The sequence below is a fragment of the Coturnix japonica genome, chromosome 3 (assembly GCF_054131305.1).
Source record: "Coturnix japonica strain WE chromosome 3, WE-NBRP24, whole genome shotgun sequence".
NCBI classification, from domain to species: domain Eukaryota; kingdom Metazoa; phylum Chordata; class Aves; order Galliformes; family Phasianidae; genus Coturnix; species Coturnix japonica.
The window spans coordinates 67166305-67179617 of NC_140665.1; the positions used below are offsets into that span (position 1 = coordinate 67166305).

At 36.1% G+C, this 13313-nt stretch overlaps 1 protein-coding gene across 2 annotated transcripts in view; it reads left to right on the forward strand.

Moving 5' to 3' along the window:
• ASCC3 (activating signal cointegrator 1 complex subunit 3) overlaps positions 1–13313 on the forward strand; it is a 247440-nt gene that overhangs the window by 96425 nt on the left and 137702 nt on the right. For both annotated transcript variants that reach the window (XM_015858848.2, XM_015858850.2), the window contains exons 12-13: positions 659–835; positions 5528–5599. In XM_015858848.2, coding sequence (XP_015714334.1) covers positions 659–835; positions 5528–5599 — 249 coding nt within the window. The remainder of the gene's footprint in view (positions 1–658; positions 836–5527; positions 5600–13313) is intronic.

Genomic DNA, 13313 nt, shown 5'->3' on the forward strand with positions numbered 1-13313 from the left:
TTTGAAAGTTATCTGGAAACATGCAGTATGCAAGCTTTTATATGGAACACAGTATTTCGTTTTAAAGAGCCATTTATTGCCTTTATCAAATGGAAAGGCATGTAGCAAGCGTTTGGAGCATTTGAAAAATATACCGAAAAAAAGTCTCTTAGTGACTTCTTGGTATTTGCAGTTCTGCAGAAGTACTGATACATAGTAGAGATATGCAAATAGTGATGAATCAGGATAGATTGCCTAAGAGAGATGTGGAAATGTCTAAGCAAAAGCCAAGATTGAGGAACCTAATTCCTTTTATTCTTTCTATTAACAAGTGTGGGATTTTAACTAAGGAAGAAATTGTACAATCCAGTCTCAGCTAGTCTTACTATTGTACCTATGTGTCAGTTAATGACTACTAACTTCCTTCAGGACAAAAGTATACTTTACTTGATGAATATTTTTCAGATGAATAAGCAAGATTTGATAGAGTTGCAAACTGATCTATTTTCTTCAATTCAGGATAGTCACTGGCTTACATTTACTGTTCACCTTTAATATATAGTGTCAAATGCTTCTTTGCTGTTAATTTTTAAGCAGTATTTTAATGCTCTTACTAAGCTTGATTTCTTGGTTTGTAACACTAAGATCATTTACAGATTTTCTTTATTTTTTTTTATAGGTTGAATCTACACAAAGCATGATTAGGATTTTAGGTCTTTCAGCCACACTACCCAATTATCTTGATGTTGCTACATTTCTACATGTCAATCCTTACATTGGACTATTCTACTTTGATAGCCGTTTCCGACCTGTACCACTGGGACAAACTTTTATAGGAATTAAGACAACTAATAAGGTAAAGAATGCCAAAGAAGGGGTTACTGTTTGTTTTGATCATACTTCATCTACTTATGTGTAGGGGGATACATATTTTTTACATGTACTTTTTTTTTTAATACTCCATCTGGTTCTGTGTAAAGGTGCATCTACTTGAGATAAGCTTAAAGAATCCACTTTCCTCAGTTTGCAGTCCTTTTATATAGTCATTACTGTAGCTGGATACGATAGTATCTAGCCGTGCATTTTCTTCCCTTTACTAATAAGTTTTCCTTGATTAAGTAGAAATCATCACCCTCAAAAGCAGAATCACTGCAGAAGCTGATTATTTTTGCCTTTCTCATTTCAGTTTTCCATTTGGCTAGAAGTTATGCCAGTAAGGATGCCTGTTGGAATAATCGCTAGAATGCTAGAAGAAAAAATATTCATTTATAAAATCTGGATATGTATGATGAGAGATGCATTAATTTAACATTAGTGGGACATAAGGGGTATGAAAACCTTAGTGTCCTAAACCATTAACATGCATGTTTGATAGAAAACACATTACAATAGACCCAAAATGAGCTTCTTTGTGCTCTTGCTCATTTTGGGAAACATCAAGGCCGTGTAGGTATAATATTCTTATTAAAAGTTATAGGTCAATTAAGTGCAATGTCACTTCACACTTAAATTATACTGCTTAAAATACAGAAATTGATACAAACACCTACCTATAAATTGGTTTTGCAGAGTTTTCTTATGCTTCTCATTAGCCAATAATTGAAGCTTAAGTAACAGAGAGCTATAATATTTTATAGCTCAATGTTTTGGAAAATCTTATTCTGCTATGCTTTTAGTGTAGTAGAAATAAAAACATCTTTATTCAAAAGGTAATTCCATAGCTTAATCAATGATAGTGTTTGCTTCTTTTTGTGAATATGAATATTGCTTTTCTTACTTGTTATATCTGCAATGCAGGAAAGAAACTTCAGTTTACAACTACAGGGAGCTGTTTCAAGTCTATACACACAAGAATAGTTTACCATATGGTGCTTACCATGACTTGCATATTTCAACCTTCATTAACGTTTCAAGTACCTTCACTATTATTTGCTGTTACCTTACTTCAAACTTTTCATAATGCTTATTTGTCTAATTTGTTTGTTTCCAGTGAATGGAAAGAAAAAGGTAAAGACAATTTAATAACACTCTGTTTAGAAGAATTTCTGATTTAAAAATCAGAGTAATATACAAATTATCATATGACATTTGACATGATTAAAAAACATTTTTCTTAAAAGGGAGAAAACCCAAGTACTAATTAACATTATAATTAGGAGGTAGTAGTTATTCTGACAAACAACTGTTTTGTTAATGCTGGGGACCAAGATTTTGTCTTTCTGCTTTTTGGAAGAATGTCATTCTCAATTTCATATAGTACAGTACATTTTGCGGTCAAGTTAATGTACTTAGTAACAAACAAAAAGAAGAGGTATTAAGCCTCTTTTATAAAGGCTTCTGTTCAGAATAATGTTAATACTCAACCTGCCAAATGATTACTTATAATAGTATTCTTTTGTTGTGTCTGAGAGGAGGAAAGCAGTGTAAGAACCCACAGAATTAGAAACAGTACTCACAGAAGATCAACAGATGCATTTAATACTACATTTATATCCATACTATTAAATATCAAGGAGTTAGAATCATAGAATCATAGAAAGAGACACAATCTTTTCTGGCTGTAGTGGGCTTTTGGAGAATGCCTGTTCCAAACTACAGCTTCATTGTAAGCCCCCTTTATCAGGCAGTGCTTAAGAAGAACCATACTGCCCTCATTCTAACAGCCTTCTGCTAAATCATGTCCCTGAGTACCACATCCAAATGTTTTTTAATCAAATGTTTAACATGGGATGGTCACTCACCCCTGGGGAGCCTATTCCAGTGCTTGTCAACCCTTCCTGTCAAGATGTTTTTCCTGATATCCATCCAGCGTAAAGCTTTGCTTGCTCAACTCAAGGCCATTTCCCCTTGTCCTGTTGCCTGTCACCAGTGATAAGAAACCAGCCCTGCTCTCACTACTGTCACAGTGAAAAGAGAGCAATAAGGTCTCCCCCCTCAGCCTCTTTTTCCCAGACTAAACAGCCCCAGTTCATTCAGTCTCTTCTCATAGGGCATATTCTCCATGCCCTTCTTTGGACCTGCTCCAGCACCTGAATGTCCCTTCTGTATTGAGTGCCCAAAACTGAACACAATACATGAGATGAGGCCTCACCAATGCTGAGTACAGAGGCAGGATGACTACCCTAGTCCTGCTCACCACACCATTCCTTACAAAAGCCAGGATGCCATTGGCCTTCTTGGCCACCTGGGCACACTGCTGGCTCATATTCAGCTGTCTGCCCATCAGTATACCCTTTCTGCCAGGCAGCTTTCCAGCCACTCCTTCCCAAGACTGTAGAGGGTTATCTGGAGTTGTTGTGACCAAAATGCACAACTTGACTCTCAGCTCTATTGGAACTCATACAGTTTGCCTTGGCCCATTGATCCAGTGTATCCAGGTCCCTCTGTAGATCCTCTCTACCCTTCAGCAGATCAACACTCCCTCCCAACTTGGTCTTGTCTACAAACTTATTAAGGGTGCACGCAATCCCCCCATCAAGATCACTGATAAAGATGTTGAACAGGAGTGGCCCCAGTACTGAGCCTTGGGGGACACCATTCATGACTGGCCACCAACAGGATTTAACTTCATTGACTGCAGCTCCCTGGGCCTGGCCATCCAGACATTGTTTCATATGTATGCCCATCCAAACCATGGGCAGCCAGCTTCTCCGTGTAGGTTATTTGTTCCTTTAAGTAGATGCTTTGCTACAGCTTTCAGCTTTCATCTGAAAAAGCTCTCCAAGAATTTGGAGCAGATGAATGACTTGTCAACACATATGCAAACTGCAGGCAAGCCTTCTTCATCAGCAATAACAGCAGCCTCTTAATCACAGAAATTTTAGCTATTTCAAATGGACACAGCATATTTTCTCAGGCTTTTAGCATACAGGAATTTGAAATGTTTCCAAAATACGTCTGATCCCAGTGTGAACAATTCATGCTGAAGTGAGGCATACTTACTCTTTTCAGTTCTGGATTCCACTAAAAAGACTGTCTATCACAGTCTGATGGTATAATAGGGCACCTTCTTCACTCAAGTTGTGGCAAAAGTTTCCAGATCTCTCCAAGCTGCAGCTGGCATCTGGACCATTTCTCTATGGTAATCTGGGCATCTGGAAGAGGCCCTGTCAGCCTTGCAAAACTCAGAGGAGGGGAGTTCTTGCTTTAGATGCTAATGTTTCTCACTGTGGCTCTGATAAAGATACTTAGGCTAAGGCTGAAGCTTTTCTTCAGGGCATGATTTAAGATGTCTGTGAAAGCTCAGCTGAAGATTTGTTTTGGTGACTTTGTTTTTCAGTTACATAGCATTTGCTCTTTTTATTTCTGTTGAATATATGTAACATTGTGGCAATTTATGATGTCAGTTCATCAATATATTAGTTATGTGTTCTTAATCGAGACTTGTAATGATGCTGTCTCCCTCTTCTGGATTAGATATACAGAACACATTTCATATAACTTTTAGTGTATTTGTTATGCATAGCCAGGGATGTTCTTAAAACTCAGTATTTTGAAACTGTGACAGCATATAGAACCAAGGCTAAAACTTGTCTTCTTCAGTTGAAAATCTATTAATGTCTGATACATGCATCATCCAATCCATTTCTTTTAATTAAAAAAGACTTTCTGTCTGATGCTAGATAATTAAGTAATTTGATTATTAATCTGGGTATACCTGGAGTTGTTTTCTTCAGTATACGTGTGTTTTCCTCTTTATCTATAAATGGAAAGAATGTGTGAAGTGTTTGTATATATATGTGTCCTTATGTGTGTTTAAACACTGCCCCTTTACTCTTCTCCATAATAATTTGCACTCTTTATTTGAAAAATAATTAATTGAAATGCTAACTTTTCATTTTCAGGTCAATTGGACTGGCTGTTTGTCTCTTGCACACATTGTCATCTTTCTCATGTTTTTACTATTATTCATGCATTAAAGCAAATATGAACATTTTCTCCTTCCCAGAAAAGCTCTTAAAGCTGTGTTTTTACAACTTTCAGCTATTCTAGATAACAGAATCTGAAACACTTTATATATCCATAGTTGGAATTTCTGTATGTGGTACTCCCACTTTCTCACACATCTGATTTAACTGTTATTAGAGTTCTTTTTTCTGTGACAAAAAGCTAGGAACTAGTGATTGCATGGACTTGAAGATCTGCAAAGTAAAAGCTGTATTTATGCAGTACAAAATGAAAATATTTGAAGTTTGGTAGTGTACTGAATGGATTATTCCATCAGTATCCAGTAATGGTATGATTTCTTATCTATGGAACACATAAAGAACATAACTGGATTGCCACCCTTTAATCATTAAAAAAAAATAACCGAGTCACATAAGCATTTATCCACTGTCCTTTTTTGTATTTTGTCTGCTTATTTTCATGACCTATTTGTGAATTATTATTATTAACAATAAAGTATTGTTAGTAATGAAGATCAGTATAGTGAAAATTTTATTATGATGCTTTTTTTTTCACAGGTCAGTATTATTTGCATTACATGAAATAGAACATATGTAAAGATTAAAACATTTTAATATAAGGCATGATGTTTACTTTTCAGGTGCAGCAGCTGTATCATATGGATGAAGTATGTTATGAAAATGTGCTGAAGCAAATAATGGCTGGTCACCAGGTATGTATTTTTTTGCTTTAATTTGCATGCAGAACACATATAAAGAAATTAGTTTTGATCATTATAGTTGTATAAAATATTTTTTGCTTTTTATTTTCTTTTTATTTTTTGGGCTACTCCACTTCAAAGGTCTTTAATCTTGACAACATTTATAGAATTGGCATGAAAGAAAATTGAGACAGGCTGAGAGATCTTGGTTTGTATCAAAGGTGGACAGGTCCTTGTATATATCTTTCAAAGTAATTTAATGCATATTTATATTTCCTGTTTAAAACAACAAAGCAAAGAAGGTTGGTACTTGGAGGACTTCAGTGGAGATTTCTTCTCCACTTGGAGATTTCAGTGGTATAAAAAATAAAATGCAGCACGTATTTATTATTCTCATCTGTTCTCATTAACTTTCCAGTTCTAGTGTATTCTGTTAGAGAGAAAGGAGTAAGAGTTGTTGCATTGTTCAAGACACGGTACACAAGGGCTTAATGTCTGTCATTTGAAATATCCTTGATTTTGTTTTTGTTTTCTTAAAGGAGGTAATCTTTCAGTTTGCTCTTCAGTAATGGTTTTTGCAGTGAATTTTCAAATCTGACATTCCTTTGCACCAGGATGGCGGGCTTATCTCATGTGCCTGAATAACTTATTATTCTGTAATTGTGCTCATATATCACACCACACAGTGTCTCTCTTTTTGTTAGGTTTTTGCAAATGTAGCATTGTGAGAGGCAGAAGTTGTGACAGGTATGGCACATGTTCAGAGCTGGAACAACTTCTAGTATGAAGAATCTTTTCGCTAAGTAATTGAGAATCTTAGGCTTATAAAACATGTTCAAAATGTCAAATGGATGGAACTAAGCTTTTTTTCTTTCGGTCTTGCCCAACAATGGGACAAAGGGCAATAGCCGCAAACTGGAACACAGGAATTTCCATACGAACATGAGAAAAAAGCTTCATTACTTTGAGGGTTACAGAGCACTGGAACAGGTTGCCCGGGGATATTGTGGAGTATCCTGCTCTGGAGATATTTGAAACCTGCCTGGACACTTTCCTTTGCAACCTTACTGTAGGGAACTTACTTTAGCAGGGGGGTTAGATCAGATGATCTCCAAAGGTCCTTTCAAACTCCTGTGATTTCATGATTCTTTGAATCTGTGCATAAAAGAAGGAAACTTACAAACAGTGGCACTAAGAACTGCACATTTTTCCTCTTTCACAGAAATTTCAGATTAGTGTGTTGTTTTAAAATTTGAGCAGTTGATTTATGAGTTTTTGGAAAAAAATCTTCAGCAACGGCTTAGTCATCCTGCTCCCTCTGGCTGCTCATCATTGTTCCACTTACCTTCTGTTGTTACTGTCTGCTACTGGTGCTATATTCAATAACGTTTTAATGAAATGACCGAGATTTTATATGAAAATACTGATACTTGCCTGAAGGAAGATTAACAAAATTTGTTGGCAGCACTAAAGAAACTTCAGTTTATTTTTTCCTCATGGTCTGTTGTATACATCTCTAACCAAATTCCTTACACCGAGGTAGATTTAGGTGCTTGTATTTTACTTCTAATGTTTTTTGTATTGCTATAGGAGAACCGGTAAGTAGCAGTTTATTAAAGTCAGTATGTCTAAATAATTAACATTTCTTACATTCCAGCACCAGGAGTTGTATGCTCTTTCAGAATATTTACTTGACCTTTCTTCCCCCCTCTTCTCTTAATACTGAGGGGAAAATAACTATTAATTTATTTAATTCTTGCAGATTATGTTTTGTCCTTAGCACAGCTCACCTAGAGGATAGTTTTAGTTCCTGAAAAATTGAATGCATGACTGTTTTAAGGGGTGTGCTACAGCTGAAAGAGGTCAAGTAAAAAAGTTTAGTCTCTGTAGTGTTACAGTTTCATTACCTGAGACAGTAATTGATCTCACCTTCTGAAAATTACATTTCAAGTCAACAACCAAATAATCAGTGTATTTTCAGAGATAACAGAAGTGTAATTGTCTTCTATTGTATAAAAACCTGTTTGATTTCAGAATGGTTTGGTTGATTTGATTCACTTGATTGTGAATGTTAGGCATTTTCTTTGCTTGAAAATGTTTGTTCTGAGTACGTTACATACTGAGTATAAATACCCTGTGGTAAATATGCCGCTTACATTGATGAATACACTATAGCTTGCTGGCAGCAAAAATTCAGTACAAATGTTGTTCTTTGATGATAATTCAGTGTAAAAATATATTTAAATATGCTGAATATATGCACGCAAGCTGAATTCAGTAAAAAAAAAATGCAGATGTGGCATTTGAAAAAGTTAGAGTAATATTTAATGATAATTTAGAGCAATTGCATCAAGAACAAATGTATATATCAAGAAGGAACAACATTTGAGCTATGTTACAGAACTCTTACACATTCATGTACCAGCCAATTAAATTGGAGTTTTTTGTTGGTTTTGTTGTGGTGTTTTTTTTCACATTATTGAAAGCATATTTGTCTTTACACATACAAAACTATCACTCGTATCCTGAAATTATGACACTGGTATGCAATCTTTGACAATACAGAACTAAGCATGTCAGCTCATTGTGTAATGCAACTAATTATAATTTTTAATATTGAATCGTATAGAAAAAATGAGGTTTTTTTTTCTCTTAATGAGTATGCTCATTATCTGTCCATTATACCAACTGCAGTTGTTTGTTTCTTTAGAAAAAAAAATAAAAATATTGCAGCCAGATACATCCGCATAGAAATACCTGCTCCATAGTGAGGGATGAATACTGCACTGGGAAGGTTTTCCATAGAGTCTTCAAATAATTTTGCAAATAGGATGTGATATTATGAAGTAATCACCTTTTTCTGATTTACCTAGTCTTTAGAAATCTATGTCTTGTGTCCAGTTTTACTGTAGTCTGTTACCATCCTGTCCTGTAACCTTTCCTAGTTGCTTTGGGGTTGTTGTTTTTTTTTTTTTTTTTTAAGTTGTCCTTTAAACTTGTGCTTGTTTAAATTTTGTTATGTGTAAAGTTTCTTTGCTTTTTAACAAAATTGTCTGTTTCTAAATATTCTTCTAAGAAAAACTGCAGAATTATAGAATTCTTTCTGTTGGAAGGGACCTTGAAAACCATCCGGTTCCAACCCTGTGCCCCCCTGCAGGGATACTTTTGACTAGATCAGATCACTCAAAGCCCAGTTCAGCCTAGCCTTGGACACATCCAAGGATAAGACACCCATGGTTTCTGTGGCAGCCTGATCCAGTGCTTCACCATACTCTGAGTAAAGAATTTCTTCTTAACATCTAACCTAAATCTCCCCTCTTTTAGTTTAAAATCATGCTTCCTTCTCCTGTCACTATCTGCCTGTGTAAAAAGTCAGCCTTCCTGCTGTTCATAAGCGCCTTTTAAGTACAGGAAGACTGCATATGGTCTCTCTGGAGCCTCTCTTCTCCAGACTGAACAACCCCAGCTCCCTCAACCTTCCCTCATAGGAGAGGAGCTCCAGCCTATTGATTGTTTTTTTGGCCATGCTCTGGGCCCAATCCAGCAGCTCTGTGTTTTTCTTGTTGTGGGGACCCAAGCCTGAATACAGTACTACACATGGGGCTTAGTGAGAGCAGAATAGAAAGGTACATTCACCTCTTTTTCCCTACTGGCCACCTCTCCTTTAAAACATCCCTGAATACAGTTGGCCTTCTGTGCTGAGAGTGCACACTACTGACTCACGTCATGCTTTTCATTCACCAAGACTCCCCAGGTCCTTCATGGCAGGGCTGCTCTCAGTGAGTTCTCCCAGTCTATCATTATGTTTGGGATTGCCCCAACCCAAGTGTAACTCTTCACACTAGGGCTTGCTTGCACCTCATTAAATTCACATGGGCTCACTTTTCAAGCTTAACCAGGATCCTTTGGATGATATCCTTTCCTTCTGTCATACTGACTGCACTGCTTAGCTTTGTGTCATCTGCAAAGCTGCCAGCAGTGCACTCCAGCCTGATATCTAGGTCACTGCTAAACATGCAGTGATAAAGAGCTGGTCCCAAGACAGATCCTACTTGTCACCAACATCCACCTAGACATAGAGCTGTTTACCATAACACTCTGTTTCAACACAGACAGATCATGTTGAGCTTCTAATTAATCAACACCTCCAAGGCCACTCTCAGTCTGTTCTCCACTCAGTCTGTATTTGTGCTCAAGATTTCCATGACCCATGAACAGGACCATGAACCTTTCTGAACTTCATGAGGTGCATACCATCTCCTTCAGTATATTAAAAAAAAATAAAAATAAAAAAATCCACAGCAGTTGTTTTTCTATATGGAATTCAAGAAATGGTTGAAATTTTGTAACTACTGAGGCAGTAATGTGTGACAGGCGCAGATCTCATTATCATTGCTCAAGAGAACTAAAAAGCTAAGTATTATATCTTTATCAATATATTCTATCTTCTTGCAAGAAAGAAATGCCAGAATCAGAGAAAAATATATTTTCTCATGTTCCATGAGTTCGTGTGCACTCTATAGTAGCCATCAATACTGTCTCTCTTAAGACTTTTACTATTTTTTTGAATTTTTTAAATAAAATTCAGTAGTTTTTTGTTTACATCCTGTTCTGTTTTCTCATTTTGCAAGAATTCTTACATGCTGAAAAGGAATCATTCAGTTGTATGTAAGTCATGCTGATGTGACTCTGTCTTATATTCTGAGGCTTGTCTGAAGTGATATGTCCATGTGTTATAATAGATGTGTGTTTTCATGTTTTAAGACTAAGGGTGGTAGGAGGTAGCTGCATTTTACAGACATGTGTTTTAACAGATGGAGAGGATCTTTTTATGTTGATTTTTCAACAGTCATACTCTGCAAGACTTTATGCTCTTCCTGGCTACTGGGAAATTAAGAGTTGGTGATTCAGCCTTTAATTTTGATCCATCTGCTCAAACTAATGAGATACCTCATTTGTAGGCTTCACTTTGAATTACCCAATGCAACTGAAGCTGTAACATTTGTCGTATAGCACAACTCTCCTCTTGTTCAACTTGACAAAAGATGTAATGATAAATGGCTTGCCCTACAGAGTTTTCTGGGGATTTTGTTAGAGAAACACTTTGTGGTGACTTAAGAATATCAGAAACGGTTTCCAGGTGTTTTTTATGTCAGTGTGCTCTTTTTGTAGGCTTACCAACAATGTGGATCTTCATTAGGATATTTCCCTGTGAAGTCCTAACTCTTAAGAATGTGTTAAGTGAGATTTGATTGTAATTCTTTTTTTCAGTGTCCTTCTGTGCTTGGTAAAATCTGGTGAATATTTTAATGTCAATTTTTTAAGTTTCTATTTTCATATATTCTACAGGTATGTTAGATCCTCTTGAAGTGATTTGCACTTTTGGAATTGTATTTCTAGCTCTTAGTAAACCAACGATCCTTTAAATAGAGTGGGGAAAAGTGACAATGCACACTGTTTATCAGAGAATGTGACCCTATACTCGATTAGAGGGTTTCTGCCAGTGTTTTTCTAGAATAACTGAAGGATACCATTCACTCAAAGATCGCCTCATCAAAAATTATCATTCCCTCAGCTGATTATAGCTACAGAGCTGAAAAAGGTTCTTAACATTTTACAGACCTGTTAGAAGGATGTCTAATGCTAGAGAGTTCTGGGGAGTGAGTAGCACCTTTCTGAGGCAGCCTGCAGAAAACCTCACAAGGTCAGCAAAGGCAGGGACTGAATATGATATGTATCAGCATCATCTTTTTTTATATAAAGTGAAATATTGCATTGCTCTCCAGTTTCAAACAATGCATGTCTCACTGTCCTTATCTTCACAATGTATGAGTTGGAAATAACCCTTGTCATTGTATGCTTTGAGAAATAATACCATGCTTTTAGGAGTGTTGAGGAATAACATAATGTTTATAAGATGTCTTTTTTCAACACAGAAACATATGATTTTAACTACACTATATTGCATTCTCCAAAAAATATTAAATTGTTGCACTTCCCAAGGCTCAGTTTTTTTAAGATAATGTCTGAGGGAAATAACTCTTCTTGACTCTGGCCATCTCTGTTGCTTTATTGGCTCACTTCTAGTATATATTCTGCTGTTATTGACCTTCTGCTCTTTCATCTCACTGCCATGCATGCAAAGAGACTGTTGATCATATGTTTCTCTCATTGTTCCATCACCTCTTAAACATTTTGCTATTAATATTATTAATTGATAATGACCTTTCACTTTAATTTTTAAGATGAAGAGCCTCTAAGAACCTGAAATTACTTAAGATTTATTTTTTAATGATAAATTAGAATGAGAGTTGCTGAAATTCCTTGAAAGATTTCAGAGAAAGTGCTTCTCAATGCCCCTCATGCTTTTGACACATTCCCCAAAATACTCATTTCTTCTGTTTCTGCAGGCTTTTCTTCTTCTTTTTTCCATAGCTGATTCTTTTTGATTCTACGTAAACCTTCAAAAGAAGTTGTATGTTCTGATTACCCTTAATGTGGTTTCAGCAGGTCTCTTGCATTTACTCTTGGCATCTTGCTTTCCTCTCTGTTTTGATTTGTTTTCTCACTAAACTTCAGTACTCTGTTACCCCAGTTTCTCTTCAGCTACAGTCATCTGAGTGTTAGTCTGGGTTCCTTACCTAATGTGCTTTGCTAATTTGCCATTTTAGTTGTTTATTACAGTTTCCATCTTGGAGCACCTTTGGCGTTCTCCCATCTACTGAAAATTTTTGCTCATTTTTAAGAAAACAGGTGTTTCATTTTCTGCTTTTGATAATTTTCTGTGCAATTCTCAGATGATATCATATCTGTTTTAACTCTGGTTCTCAGTGAAACTCCTTGAAAGTTTTTTCTTACTGAACTTGATATTTTCAGTTCATAACAAAAACTAGCTGTTCAGTGGAAGCACTGAAATCTTACTGTGGTTCTCACTCACCTGGCTGCCTGTGCAAGCATTTGAGGCTTGCACCATGACAAGGTGTCAGTACTTCAGTAGTGAGTAGTTATCGTAGTTATACAAGAAATAGTTTCAGTTTTCGAGAAAGAGCTTTTGTGCTGGCCAAAGATGCCTAGGTTGTCATTTTCAGAGACTGTGAATTTTTGCAACAGAAAATACCTATTGGAAGGCTCATCATAACATAAATATGTAGTTTTACTACATATTTGTGCCATAGCTTTAATTAACTCGTGTCAGCAGCCTGTAGGAATTGTGAAGCAGTAGAAAGATGAATTTAGTATTAAAATGATAGAAACTTTACTGCTGAGACTGAAAATGTGGAGGAAAGCATTAAAAAAACAAACAAACAAAAAAAACCCCACAAAAACAAAAAACAAAACAAACAAAACAAAACAAAACAAAACAAAAAAACAAAAACCAAAAAACAAAGAACATAGACAGAGCCATCCATTCTTGATGCACTCTGTGTGGTGTTCTTCACCCTACCGAATTTCTGCTTGTTTCATTCCACTGTTGTTAACAGTCTTTTGAAGAATGGTGTGTTGTTTTTTTGTTTCGTTTTATTTGTTTTTTTTCCCCAATTACTTTCTTGTCAGTGCCTGAGCTTTTGCTCTTCTACTTTGAACAAGTTTCTTAGGCTTTGCTGGCTTCTGTCTCAGTTATCATTTTACTGTTGCCATTTTTCACAGTATTGTGGCAAGTGCATCTGATATGAGTACCTATGGCATCTTTGCTACGTATCTTATAAAATAAAATGTGGGGTTTTTT